This window comes from Pochonia chlamydosporia, chromosome 2, assembly GCF_001653235.2.
Source record: "Pochonia chlamydosporia 170 chromosome 2, whole genome shotgun sequence".
NCBI classification, from domain to species: Eukaryota; Fungi; Ascomycota; class Sordariomycetes; order Hypocreales; family Clavicipitaceae; genus Pochonia; species Pochonia chlamydosporia.
Window position 1 is genome coordinate 5,971,893 of NC_035791.1, and position 13,643 is coordinate 5,985,535.

Below are 13,643 nucleotides of genomic sequence, written 5' to 3' on the forward strand. Positions count from 1 at the left end.
CATCTGTATAACCACTGCCGGAACTCAACACATCACGCCGTACTATGCCACACGCGATACCTCTTTCTCAGTTAAATATATGCCTTTCCAATCTTCAGAAGAGTGGTAACTTGTAAGTAAGTGGAGTTGTGGCTTGCTCATATTCCATGTGGACCTTCCCTTTCCCCGTGAACTATTGTACGAGCTAGTAAATATTGAGTCTGGTTTATTTCATGCTCTCCAACTTCCCCACATTCCCAGCTTGACCCAAGTCATCTATGTACAACTTCACAACTCACCTACCTTCAAGGTCAACTCTTGTCACTTCCCAAACCACGACATGAAGCAGCGTAGATGGCATCGACGTGTCTTTACCGGCTGCGCCAACTGCCGTCGGAGGCACGTCAAATGCGATGAACAAACTCCCGTTTGTGCCAACTGCACGCGCCTTGGCCAACATTGTAGTTTCGACCTCAAGTTTGTGTTTAGCAAACCCCCAAAACCCAAAGCTCCTCAACGCCGGTGTCGACCCGCGGGTGAGCGACCGGACGGGGATACGATTCAGTCGGTGCTAGATTACGCGATTGAGTCGTACGTGGACACTACAACAGATTTAACCCTTGACCTTCATGCTCTAGAAGATCAAACTCAGCCTGAGTATCAAGAATCCCATAATTCTTTCGGGCTGGAACGCAGTCAGCCTACATCTAGCCAACTTGCTACCATATCGATGCCGACTCTCCCAGAACTCGTTCAAACTTCCGTGGCAAGCCCGCTCAACTCCAACCAAAGTCGCTATTATCAGCATTTCCTCTTCACGGTGTCCACATACCTCATCATCTGGGACACTCCCTCCAACTCTAATCCATATCGCATGCTGCCCAGCTTGGTGAGCAGCTCTGGTCTGCTCCAAAATACAATGGAAGCTCTCGGAGCCATGCATCTGTCCAGCCTACCGCAGACACAAGATCGCCAAGTTCACCGGAACGAGGCTATAAACATCTACACCAATGTTGTTACGAATCTTCGCGAAGCCCTATCTTCACAACGAGCACAGCCCGATCTCGAGCTCCTCGCCACCTGTCTTCTTCTCTGCATGTTTGAGAACATGTCAGCCACTGACGCCTCCTGGAAGGTCCATCTTCTCGGCGCTGGACAGACCCTGCAAAGAATGTACAGTCCGCGAACCGGCCTCCCTTACGGTTGCGGATCGGGTGGCCAGGCTGCCGAGGATATGCCCTCCTTACGGCGCTTTCTAGTGTCGTTAATGTCATATCTTGATATTGCTGCCTCCTGCGCGACTGGAGAGGATCCCATCATACCGGGTGACTACTGGGAGACATTAGGCGGCGGGTGGGAGTACAACCTGGGCGTTCCAACTTTTGCCACCGTTCGTCGTCCCGTGGATCGAGCTATGGCCCAAATTCGCAGCTCATGGTCCAGAATCATGTCTATTCAAACTGATATTAGCAAGTTTGCCAAGGCACAGCGGTCCGGGCTTGAGAAGAGGCAGCGAGAAATGATCCAAGGCGACCTTACGTACCGTATCAGAAACTGGCATGATAGTGCCCCTGGCGTCTTTCTGCAACTTGAGTATCTGGACAACATCCCGAGTGATGCCACGGACGAAGAAACCGAGGCTCTTACTGCCGCGGCTTGCGTATACTGCTATGCACTTGGATGTGCTGTGTATCTTGACAGGGTCGCGAATAGGAGAGTCGGCAGTGCTGCTTTTGATATGGAAATAAAAGCCACTGTTGACCGCATGATGACTCTTATAGTCAACTTCTCTAGCGGAGTCAACCAGTTGGCCATGCTGTGGCCTCTTCTGACTGCTGGTATTGCCACGGTTGATACACATCAACAGGATCTTTGTCGCAGTTGGTTGGGGAATATGACAGGCTTTGGTTTCAAGGTATGTCTGCTACGCAATCTAGTAAACTTTTGCTGACTGGTGGGCAGCATGTTTTCCGAGTATTGGATACTTTGGAATATGCTTGGCGGCACATGAAACGTTATGGAGAAGTAAATTACGAAGTGTTTGATGCACTGATATCATCTAATCTGGTTCCCTGAATGAACCAACAGTCCGGCGTGGCTGGCACTCTCAGAGTCTCATCACTCTTGTTCTGAGTCTGACAGCACCATGATGGTATCTCCTGGTTTTACAATGTCCCCTGGTCCAACGACAACACTCTGCACAACAAGACCTGCTTGGGCAGTTGTCGTTGCCACATTGACCTCCATCTTCATTGCCTCCAGAATGACCAAAATGTCGCCTTCGGATATTCTGTCTCCTTTCTTCACTTTCATCTTGTATATGCTGGCATGCATCGGTGCTTGAACCTTCAAGGAATCGTCTATGACTCGGTTAACGAATGACGGGTGCCAGTAGCAGATCCATCGACAACCTACCAATATTGTCCAGAGAAGGGACAGTATCTTTTTCGACATCTTGCTCCGCCTGCCACTGAGCCAGGAGTTGTTTCTCCCTACGTATGGGATTAGCAAAGCTTTACGGAGGGTTCAATCTACAATACCGTACCGTTCTGTCTCGATGGCAGTCGCCGCCTCCTGCTTCGCCTTGAACACGGCCGTCTCATGCTCAATGCTCCTGCAAAACTCAGAATACTCATCGACATCAAACTCTGTATGAGTAATGTCAAAGTCATATTTGCCGGCCTGGAAGCGGCTATAAATTCGCTCAAATTCCTCCTCGTCAACAACATAGAAGCTCAGCTGGTCAAAATTGTCGAAAAGCCATGGCCTGTCACCGAAATTCTTATTCACGCAGAACTTGTCCCAGCCGGGAAGAGTGCGACCAAAGTTTACGTAGCCACCGGGAGCGTCCTTCATTCACAATCATATTAGTTGTTGTCGGGGAGTCTTGAAGGGTCGACTTACGATAGGATCACAGGAAAAGAAACAGCCACCTATTCCCAAGCCACCGGCTGGCGAAAACGTCCTTGATGGATTGAACTTGGGTACCATGAGCCGAGCCCGAGGGTCCAGTGGGATGCCAATGGGTGTACCGCTCCAGAAACCGACGCCAACAACTAAGATCCTTGTGCTAAGAACTTTGTCAAGTATCTCCTGTTTAGATTGAAGGCCATTGGACCGCGCGATAAACTCTACAGGGTCAGGAAGATACGTAGCATACGGTCGTTGCGTCGCCATGTATCGTTCGATAGCTGCCTTGTTTACTTTGTCATCAAAAACCATCGGTAGTCGGATGTGACGACTGGATAGTTTCGTCGCTTCTGGTCCCTTTTGCTGCACAATTCGCAGTACGTTGTCAACGAGCTTAGCCTGCGAGATTTTGAAATAGTCATATTGAACCATTAGACCTGCAAATGTCAGATATATATTGTTATTTTTTGGTGCGGGAAACATTGTGTCTGTTGACTTACTACATCCGATGGGTGTCGTCAGGATCACTCCGTCCATGGCAGCCGCGTCGAGTGCCTCTGCAATAGCCTGCACTTTACAACGAGTTTCTAGCTGAAGGGATTGTGATAGCTCTACCAGAATGCTCGAGTCGCCTGCTTGACGGATTGTGATTCCGTTCCATGTGCCTATGATCGCCGACGATGACGATTTCGCAACTGAGTCTGGCGGCAGATCGAGGATGAGCGGCTTCACAGTTGTTGATGTTCCTGAAGCAAGTCGTGCCACTCCTTCAAGATATTCTGCTTGCCTTTGAAGCAGCCCCATCGCCGCTTGAATCGAGATAGGGACGAAGTGGAATTTGTCTCCAGGTTTCAGTTGACCAATTTTGAAGAGCTCAGCCCTCGGAATAACCTGCGAAGTGATGAAGCCACCCAGCGATGGGCCATCGATGGGGAAAATAACGGACGAGTCTCCAGTCCAGTTAATTGCCCCTATCGAGTACGGATAATCCAGGTAGTTGCTTGGATGTGAACCCCCTTCACCACCCGTCTGACGCGCCCATTGCGGTTGTGGTCCATGGAGACGCACACCAATACGTGAGGCCTGGTGTGATATAGTCCACTCATTCGAATAGATGGCTTCAACACCGGCCGGAGTCATGATGTCAGGGGAATCATGAGGTCCAGAAAGACAGTATACAACAGCTGGGTCCCAAACTGGAATAAGTGACTTGGGGAGGGTGAAAGGTTCAAAATCATCAGCTGTAACACTTGCAATATCTAACATGTCGCCCTCGACAAGAGGACGGCCCTGCAATCCCCCGACTTCAACCACTGGGCTCGTCGACTTAGAGCCAAGGTAGTTTGGAATACCAGGGAAACCTCCACGCACAGCAAGATACACTCGACATCCATCAGAGATACGTCCCATTGTCAACGTGGCCCCAGCGGAGACTTGCACTCGCGAGTACATTGGTACGGGCGCGCCGTCAATCTGTGCTTCAACAGCAGAGCCAGCCAGTGCGATAATAGCCATTTGATGAAACCTGATCGTAGGACCTGTGAATGTTATTTCGAGGAGCTCACAGCCTGGTTCATTTCCAACCACGCAGTTTGCGAGTCGAGCGTGTAGCGAGTCCATGGGACCGCCTTCAGGAATTCCGAACCCGATACCAATCCTTGCAGGGAAATCTTGAATGGTGGTATAGGAGCCTGGGGAATTTATCTCCATGACATGTGGCTTGTATTGGAAGCTGTCGAGAACATTGGTCGTGGTTCTTCCCTCGGTGAACCAATTTGTGTCCAAGATTCGGCGCAGGTAGTCCTTGTTGGTTACAATTCCCTGCAAGCTTGTATCGTCCAGGAGTTGCGCCAACTTGAGGACGGTATCAGCCCTACCGGTTCCATGAACCATGACCTTCGCCAGCAGCGGATCGAAGGACAGAGAAACGTTGGTGCCCGTCTGAACCCATGTGTCGACTCTACTCCCTGGCGTGCTGCCAAATTTGACGTACTGGAGCTGCCCTGGACTTGGCATGTGATTTTTGAGGGGATTCTCGGCGTACAAACGAGCTTCAATAGCGGAACCAGTTGGTGTTAGTAGTTTGAAGTCACCCAAATCCAACGGTCGTTCGGCTTGCTTGAGCATCATCTCCACCAAATCTATGCCAAATCGCAACTCTGTTATACCATGCTCAACCTGCAAGCGCGTGTTCATTTCCAAGAAGAAAAACTGGCCGGTAGCATCATCGACAAGGTACTCTATTGTCCCCGCTGATCTATACTTGATCTTGCTGGTAAGGAGTCGGGAAACTTCAAACAAACGCGCTCTCAAATCTGGCCGTTTCTCGACAAACGGGCTGGGCGACTCTTCAATTACTTTTTGATGTCTTCTCTGGATAGAGCACTCTCGCTCACCGAGGATCACACAGTCTTCCCTACCATCACCGAAGACTTGCACCTCTATGTGCCGAGACACGGGGAAGTACTTCTCCAAGAAGACTCCTGGGTTTGAGAACAGAGCTTTACCCCGACTGACAACGTTGCTAAACGAGGCGCGTACTTCACTCTCGTTCTCGCATATCTTCAAGCCCTAAAAGTGTATTAGTGCTGGTATGGTTATGAGTGTTTTGCGAAGTTGCTGATTCTTACCATTCCTCCACCTCCTGCGGTGGCCTTGAGCATCACCTAAATGCAGCGTTAGGGCAACGTCTTGAACATGGCTCATTCGGTTGACTTACAGGATACCCTATTTTCTTGGCAGCAACCGCCGCCTCATCCTCTGATTCAATGATCCCAGAGCCTGGACACGTGGGAACACCAATGCTTGCAGCCAAGTCCCTCGCACGATCCTTGATACCAAATGTGACAATATGCTCCGGCGAAGGACCGACAAAAACAGCTCCTGCATCTTCAACAGCACCTGCAAACTTGTCATTCTCAGATAAGAAGCCGTATCCGGGAATGACAAAATGGACGTTGTGCTGCTCTATCAGCCTAACGATCTCCTCGATATTGGTATAGGAGGAAACCGGGATTGAAAGGTCCGCATCAGCGACATGAGGACTGGATGCATCGATGGCGACGTATATTGAGATTACGAAATAGCCCAGCCGACGAGCTGTTCTTAGAATGCGGTTAGCAATCTCACCGCGATTAGCGATGAGAAGCCGCCGCGCTGAGATCTTAGCCATTACACTTTAATCACCGCTGCTTGAAAATATGATAAGGGCAAAGAGATGTAAATGCTTGTAACTTAGTCATTAAGATGCACTAGAGTAGACATTTGTGCTTTTATAAAGAGACACGTGTTGTATGCATTTAGACTATCTAATACAATGTGAGTGAACGACCTGGATCGTGCAAGATCGACCGTGCCACAAATGCAATGTGGATTCGTAGGTATTCAACGAAGACTTAGTTCCTTGCAACATCTTAGACGGCAATACCCATCAACCGTCTTGACGAGCCGTGGCTTGCCCATTGTATTGTTGGTGTTTGGCGACTTTGCATGGGAACTGGGAACATTTCCCTTTTTGGTGCTCTTCCACGAGCTTGGCGCCACAAGAAGATCCAACTATCCACAAAATGTCATGCGGAGACTTACACCATGCCATACTTGCGCTTTCAAGCTGTTACGCATGCCGTGGAACTGCATTCTTTAAGGTGAAATTGACGACGATAAGCCTCACGGTTGAGAGATGCCTCCAATGTCTTCATGTTCACTCCACCTCGCTTGGATATCCTAGCTTCGAAATCATTTTAACTTCCCCAAACTATGTTTCTCCTTCTGGCCGACAAGTCGATACTGTGGCCCACTCTTGGCAATCAATAACCAAGTGTCTGCGTTTCCCATGACCTCTACGAGGACGCTAATATCAAGACCCTGGAATTTGATGGTAGTTTGAGCTTGCCAGCTCTAGTTCCTGAAATAGCTCTTCAGCAGTGACGCAAAGAGTAGGTTTTCACGAGGGGAGCTAAGTTTGGCGACTGTGCCTATGGTGCACTGCTCCGGAGAATATCTCATAGTCGCACTTCGCCGTGAGGATACTGTTTCGGTAATTCCTAGCTTCCGGTCGGGGCTACGGACTTCGTTCTGGTTCTAGCTCTATATTCATGAGATCACGATTGGAGAGGGCACTGGGTTCAACGCCGGTGTACTAGTCTGACTACATGCGATATCTTCTTAAGGACAAGACCGGTCAATCTGGAAGCACAAGCTGGGCACTCAAATCTTAGTTGATTGAGGCAGCACTGCAGTAGAATAGCAACATGGGACAAACTTCCTGGCAAGCTGTTGCAGAGGTTCGTGTTCACGTCACGCCGCCTGATGAATCTCAGCTAACAAATACTAGCAATACCAACGGCAGCGCACATCTGCGATACCAGTGCAATGGGTTATCCCACCCCAGAAATTACAGGGACTTAAAGAGTCAACCACTCGAGTTCTTGATGTGCTGTCAGAGCTGCTCCCGCAGCATGTTTTACAGATAACTCGCCACGGCGCATCCGCTCTGGCCACCAAGATAAGAGACCGGGAATACACATGCCTGCAAGTCACAGAGGCATTTTGCCAACAAGCAGCAGTCGCGCAACAGTTGACCAACTGTCTCACGGAAATATTCTTCCATGACGCTCTCAAGCAAGCTCGCCAGCTTGATCACGTTCTTGAAACGACAGGGAAGCCGGTAGGACCATTGCATGGTGTGCCTGTGTCCGTCAAAGACCACTATAACGTTAAAGGATACCCAACTACTGCTGGATACATCTCATATGCCAAGAACGGCATCAAAAATGAAGACGCTCACATTGTGCAAATCATGAGAAACGCAGGGGCTGTTCTCTACGCCAAGACGAATAATCCGCAGTGTATGATGGTCCTCGAAACGGTAAGTAACATATACGGACGCACTTTAAACCCATGGAACACCAATCTTGGTGCTGGTGGCTCTAGTGGAGGAGAGGGCGCTCTTCTCGCACAACGCGGTTCGCCGCTGGGGATCGGGTCTGATATTGGAGGATCAATCAGGGTTCCTGCCGCGTTCAACGGTCTCTATGGCTTTAAGCCATCTGGGAAACGGGTTCCCACTGCCGGATGGGAGTGTACCATGACAGGTGCAGAGTCGATCACCGCCGTTGCAGGGCCGATGGGCCATAGTATCCAGGATCTGGAGCTCTTTTTCCAGGTGGTTTCGGACTCGAAGCCTTGGTTGAAGGAACCTCTTCTTGCGATGCCTTGGCAATCACAGATTGAAAATCATGGAGATAAAAAGTTGAAGATTGGGGTCATGGTTTGTGATGAGGTTGTACTGCCGCATCCTTATATTACCAGAGTTTTGAAAGCGGTTGCAGATCAGCTGGAACAGAATGGACACGAAGGTAACATGCCATTTATACCTCCGATATTTATGGGACGAATTGAGTTAACAATAGCTACTATTAGTTTTTGGCTTCAAGCCCCATGACCACATGAGGGCATGGGATGACATCCTGCTGCCGCTGTATTTTACGGATGGAGGTCTGGATATTAAGCAGACTCTTGCCGCAGGAGAGGAGCCCATGCTCCCATCTGCAAAGAAGCTGCTTGATGATCCCAAGATTAAACAGCGGTCCATACATGAAGTCTGGAAGGTGAGATTGTCCATTTCCCCTCTGATATATTGTCGTGAAGAGTGTATCTCACACCAGCCACAGCTCAATATCGCTCGCGATGTATATCGAACAGAGTACCTACAGAAATGGGCCGAGACAACCAAGTCAGGCACCTCACACAAACCCATGGATGTTCTCATTTGTCCGGTGGCGCCATTACAAGGCACTCGTCACGACGTTAAGCCCTGGTGGGGATACTGCGCACAATGGAATCTGCTCGACTACCCTAGCGGTGTGATTCCCGTGGGTAAGGTCCTAGAGACTGACTTGTATCCTGACGAATACAAGCCTCTGAGCGAGCTGGACAAGGAGAATATGTTGCTTTGTAAGTTAAATAATCCGACCATGGTATCTCGCTACGCTAACATTCCGTCGTAGATGATAATGGACTCTACAGGGGAATGCCAGTCTCTGTTCAAGTAGTTGGCTTACCGTATCATGATGAAACAGTTATGGGAGCAATGAATATCATAGACAAGATTGTCAATGCCTGACAAGCATGTGGAAGTTACTCGTCAAACACACTGGGACTTGCGACGTCATGGAAACATATGCATTAGCTAGGGGTACTTTGGGCAGTGCAGGTCAAATTACAGCTATAAAAGATCCAACGCTCATCAAATCACACCCATAGCTCGAAGTTGAACTTCCATCGCATTCGTACAGTGGTCCAACTATTCCGGCTTCTGACCAATAACCACATGAAAAGGGATATATCCATGCTGCGAACTGTCCATCAAATCCTTCCTCACCCCAACCAAATAAAGCTCAATCTCCTCCTGCGGCCACTTCAAACCATGTTTAAACGGCTTTATTGACACGCCAGACAAGGCATCGTAAATCATGCTCCTGTTGTAAAGGCCAATAGTCTTCATCTTCTGCCCCTTGGGCCACACACCGACGGGAACCTTGCGTGGGACCTCCTGAACATGAATGAAGCCCGCGTCAAGAAGGAATTGCTGATTCTTCCGCATCGCTAGCAAGTCCACCCCAAAGGATTCAAGTCCCTTCTTCATATTGTCGAAGAAGCCGGCTACCATGTTTCCCGGCCGGACAGAGTCGTCGTCGCATCGTAGGTCAAACATGAGTTCTTGCATTTCAATCCAGCCCCCGGGTGCGAGGGCTTCGTATGCTCTGGAAACTAGTAGTGGCCAGTCTCGGATTGACGATGTCATGTGTCGGAGATGAATGTAATCTAGTGAGTTCTCGGGATAGACCCATTCCGCTTCGGCGTCGTCGAGGATGAAGTGCACATTTGGGGGGACCCATTGTGGTTGAATGGGACTTAGGTCTATGCCTTGGACGTCTGCTTCTGGATACTCGTCACCCACTTGGGAAGTAGACGTTAGCAAGTTTTCATGAGTCGCGGGTTGAATTTGCCATTCGTGTAGCCTGATATTTGGTGTATTAACGTGCACGAAAACTTCACTCACTGTCAGTGGCCCAAATACCCGTTCCAGTCCCGACATCCAAAATCCGCTGCGGGTTGTGCAAAGGCGCAAAGTGCAGCCTGCCATCGCAAAGGTTGACAATCATGGAGTGCTTCATGTCTTCTCTCTCCTGTTCGGGCTCATCGTTTGGAAACTGGTACCGACCCTCCTGGTATTTGTGGTAACGCCGGTTGTTCTCAAAAGCATAGTCGCGGATGCTGCTAGATATTGAGGTCGAGGCAGTTGATCCGGCCTCGTCTGTCCCGTATCCGGCATCACTTGCAGAGTCATAATTGTGTCGTGAATCAACTTCGATGGTTGCTGTGTCATCAGTCTCTATCTCGGCCTCCGGCGGCGACTGGTGTTGCTGCGTCGTGGGCTTGACCTCGGAGACGTCAGGTGGTGTCTTCGTCCTCGGAGGTGATTTCGTCTTGGGATCCTTGTCTTTGCCTTTGCTGACTGTCTCATCGCTTCGTCGGTCGGCGGCGGCTTCTGTTGTCGATTCCATACTTGCGGATTAAACCGCGTTGGAATTTGGTTCAAGGCGGCCAGCAACAACGATTACGCCAACAGAATCCCAGGCCATGTGTATGCATAGCCAGCGATGTGATGGCGGGTAAATGGGTGTTTGGGAGAAAACTAGGCTAGTCGTACTCTCGTTGTCTCTGTCTGGGAACGGAATTGCTGGTTGCTGATTGCTGACGGAAGCTTCCAGGAACTGCCGGTAGGTGGAAGATGGATCCAATCAAGGTTGGAGTAGCATGGAGTCGCCATACTTAGTAGCCAGGGGGCTTGTAATGCGACAAATGAGATCATTGGCGCAAAATAGTGCTGGAGAGAGTCGGGGTGATCAATTGCTGTTAGCGTCCGCTGTCTTTGACGGGGTTGAATGTCTCGAATGTCTTGCTGTTTGCCTGGTTGATGCCTGGCAGAAGTCAACGGAACGCCTGTGATGCCCAAAAGACTGGATGACAGCCATGAAGGAAGACGAAGATGGAACGAAATACAACGCAATGTCCAAACTGAGCACTTCCAACACAATATAAATTCGATGGTTGCCATCGGCCGAATTTGTCCAGAGCAAGTCGAGTGGCCAATGTCTGTCTCTCCAAACCCATCTTCCACATTGAGTGTCACAACAGACGAGACACTGCAAGATGCAAGAGACGAGAGACGAGTGGCGGCGCCAGAGAATATTGGATGAAGGAGAACAATAGTAGGCAATACAGCGGAATGTTAAATGCTAGGCAAAGCATCGATGGAGACTATTCAGATTTGTCGCCAATCTGACTACTCCACCAGCTTGATGAACCAAGTTGACATTTGAAGTCCAGTCGAAGTCTGATCTTGAATGTCGGTGGCAGGTGCATCGGACTGGGCCTTCCTTCAATGTTGCCCAGTAATCCTGAGGTCGAGCCAGTCAATTGCCTCTGAGCGCCAGATGCAACTGCCCCTCCACTGACCTCCATTGACGCCACTCCGTCCCGCCGGCGTCGGAGCTGCAATCCACTTCCAATGCTCATCCCACCAGACTTGTCGGCATGCCGATGAGAAAATCCACTTCATGATCTGACACCATTCCCATGAGACGACAGCTGTACTTTTGCTACTTCCCTGGACCGAATCACCTACCACTGCAGTATACATCACGTCTGAAATCCCAGACCTGCCCAATTGCCCGTCATGGATTCCGCAGTGGACATGAACGATGCGTCCAAGGTGTTGGACCTATCCCGGATTCGCTTCCAACTGATGTGAGTCGAATCAGACCCTCTTCCCGCCATCCCAGACATGTCACCAGTCAATTACACACATTACTAACAAGACCCAGCCGTCTAGAAGATACAATCACCTTTCACCTCATTGAGCGAGTCCAATTCGCCCTAAACAAGGTACACTAACAGCCTTATCCATCTCACCCTACTCTCCGCAACCCAAACTCACAATCCTCCAAATCAGACCATCTACACCCCCGGCGCCCTCAAGATCCCCAACAGCAACCTCTCCTTCTTCGACTGGTACTTCTCCGAACAAGAAAAACTCCAATCCCTCATCCGCCGCTACGAATCCCCCGACGAATACCCCTTCTTCCCGGACGCCGTCCAAACCCCCATCCTCAAGCCCCTCAACTACCCCAAGATTCTGCACCCCAACGACGTCAACGTCAACGACAAGATTAAAAACTTCTACATTGAAAAGTTCCTCCCCGCCGTGTGCCCCGACTTTGGACGCGAAGACCGCGGCGAGTCGCAGGAGAATTACGGCTCAGCGGCGACGTCCGACTTCGCGTGTCTGCAGGCGCTGTCGCGGAGAATTCATTTCGGCAAATTCGTCGCGGAGTCGAAATACCGATCTGATCCGGAGAAGTACAAGAAGTTGATTTTGGCGAATGACCGGGTGGGCATTGAGACGAGCATTACGAATAAGGCGGTGGAGAAGTCTGTGCTGGCGAGGTTGCGGCTCAAGGCTTTAACGTATGGCAAGGATCCGTCTATTTCGGATGAGTCTGAGGAGCATGTGAAGATTGATGTGGATGCGGTGGTGGCCATGTATGAGGACTTTGTAATTCCGTTGACCAAGGAGGTTGAGGTGGAGTACTTGATGCAGAGATTGGAAGGTGAACAATAGACGTGGATGTGCAGGATGTACGACGCTTGGTCACGAAATGGGAATTGGATGTTGGGAACTTTGAATCATGGTAGTCATATCTATAAAATGTTTAATTTTCCTCATGTGGCTGATGCATGTTACTGCGGCCGCAAGTAGTCATTGATGGCCTTAACTGCACCCGGAAACTTGCTCGCTTCAATCAAAATCATATGTCCAGCGGGTTTGATGCCCGCCTCCTGGAATGCTCGCTTGCTGTCCGCCACCGAATCCTCCTCCTTGGTGTACGAATAGCTACCGTATGCAAGAGCATGCTTGTGCAACACCTCGTCCTCAGGATGGAAGAAAAAGGTAGACGCCTCCTCCTTGGCCTTTTTCTTCTTGCGATTCTCCACGTCCAGCGTCGACTCTACTTCTTGGTATGTCTTGGATAGAATCAGGTAGTGCGAAAACTCGTATGGCTCCTTGTCCTCCACCGCTGCCTCGACCTCGTCGATGAGCATTGAGTACAGCGGCGGTCCAATTTCAGGCGGCATGTTGATGAAACGCTCGGAGAATACCAATCCAACATGCTTGCCGGCATTGATGAGCTCGGGGATCACAGCTAGCGAGTCGTTTGTTTGCGCCTTTTCGACCAAGTATTTCAGAATGTCATTCATGGGCTCCGTCTCGCGGTGGACATGTGTGTTGAGGGCAGTGAGCATGGCGTATGGGTCGGTTTCTTTCCCGTCGACTTTGACGGTCGAACCGATTGTGGGTTGGGAGAGGACAAGGTCGGCCAGCGCGGACATGTTGAATACGTTGGCATCTACATCGAAGAGCTGTCGCAGGAGGGCTTTGATGCCGTGGAAGTCGATTTCGGGGTCAAAGTTGAACCATTCAAACTCGACGTCTACCATGTCAAAGTCCTGGGGTCTCAGTGTTAGCGTATGGTCAAGTTATTGAGACTAAAGCATGCACCATACCTCCTCGTCGTTGCTATCCTCATCCATTCGGTCCGCACCAGCGTCGGCGGGCGGGACCTCTTTACCCTCTTCTCTTGATCTCTTCTTGCCCATTGTGTGTTGTGTATAGTTTTGGTCGTGCG

General features: G+C 50.1%; 7 protein-coding genes across 7 annotated transcripts; 4 read left to right on the forward strand and 3 right to left on the reverse strand.

Annotated features, from left to right (window-relative positions):
* Positions 1 to 319: 319 nt before the first annotated feature.
* On the forward strand, positions 320 to 2,055 carry VFPPC_13539 (C6 transcription factor; the record flags this gene model as incomplete). The annotated part of the gene is made up of 2 exons (XM_018291314.1): positions 320 to 1,894; positions 1,942 to 2,055. The coding sequence occupies 2 exons, from the start codon at positions 320 to 322 to the stop codon at positions 2,053 to 2,055; spliced, it is 1,689 nt and encodes a 562-aa protein (XP_018137630.1).
* Positions 2,056 to 2,097: 42 nt separating this feature from the next.
* On the reverse strand, positions 2,098 to 6,061 carry VFPPC_03852 (urea amidolyase; the record flags this gene model as incomplete). Its single annotated transcript, XM_018283304.1, has 7 exons — positions 2,098 to 2,339; positions 2,395 to 2,471; positions 2,525 to 2,829; positions 2,884 to 3,326; positions 3,390 to 5,460; positions 5,520 to 5,555; positions 5,609 to 6,061. The coding sequence occupies 7 exons, from the start codon at positions 6,059 to 6,061 to the stop codon at positions 2,098 to 2,100; spliced, it is 3,627 nt and encodes a 1,208-aa protein (XP_018137631.1).
* A 394-nt stretch (positions 6,062 to 6,455) lies between these two features.
* VFPPC_03853 (hypothetical protein) lies at positions 6,456 to 6,725 on the forward strand (the record flags this gene model as incomplete). The annotated part of the gene is made up of 1 exon (XM_018283305.1): positions 6,456 to 6,725. One exon carries the CDS (start codon positions 6,456 to 6,458, stop codon positions 6,723 to 6,725), a length of 270 nt encoding a protein of 89 aa, XP_018137632.1.
* A 414-nt stretch (positions 6,726 to 7,139) lies between these two features.
* VFPPC_03854 (amidase) lies at positions 7,140 to 9,013 on the forward strand (the record flags this gene model as incomplete). The annotated part of the gene is made up of 5 exons (XM_018283306.1): positions 7,140 to 7,172; positions 7,223 to 8,246; positions 8,311 to 8,498; positions 8,562 to 8,844; positions 8,898 to 9,013. The coding sequence occupies 5 exons, from the start codon at positions 7,140 to 7,142 to the stop codon at positions 9,011 to 9,013; spliced, it is 1,644 nt and encodes a 547-aa protein (XP_018137633.1).
* Positions 9,014 to 9,193: 180 nt separating this feature from the next.
* VFPPC_16843 (methyltransferase domain-containing protein) lies at positions 9,194 to 10,457 on the reverse strand (the record flags this gene model as incomplete). Its single annotated transcript, XM_018294596.1, has 2 exons — positions 9,194 to 9,849; positions 9,953 to 10,457. 2 exons carry the CDS (start codon positions 10,455 to 10,457, stop codon positions 9,194 to 9,196), a joined length of 1,161 nt encoding a protein of 386 aa, XP_018137634.1.
* A 1,175-nt stretch (positions 10,458 to 11,632) lies between these two features.
* Positions 11,633 to 12,577, forward strand: VFPPC_03855 (Chorismate mutase, AroQ class, eukaryotic type; the record flags this gene model as incomplete). Its single annotated transcript, XM_018283307.1, has 3 exons — positions 11,633 to 11,703; positions 11,781 to 11,841; positions 11,909 to 12,577. 3 exons carry the CDS (start codon positions 11,633 to 11,635, stop codon positions 12,575 to 12,577), a joined length of 801 nt encoding a protein of 266 aa, XP_018137635.1.
* Positions 12,578 to 12,696: 119 nt separating this feature from the next.
* VFPPC_03856 (BCP1 protein) lies at positions 12,697 to 13,614 on the reverse strand (the record flags this gene model as incomplete). The annotated part of the gene is made up of 2 exons (XM_018283308.1): positions 12,697 to 13,464; positions 13,522 to 13,614. 2 exons carry the CDS (start codon positions 13,612 to 13,614, stop codon positions 12,697 to 12,699), a joined length of 861 nt encoding a protein of 286 aa, XP_018137636.1.
* Positions 13,615 to 13,643: the final 29 nt, after the last annotated feature.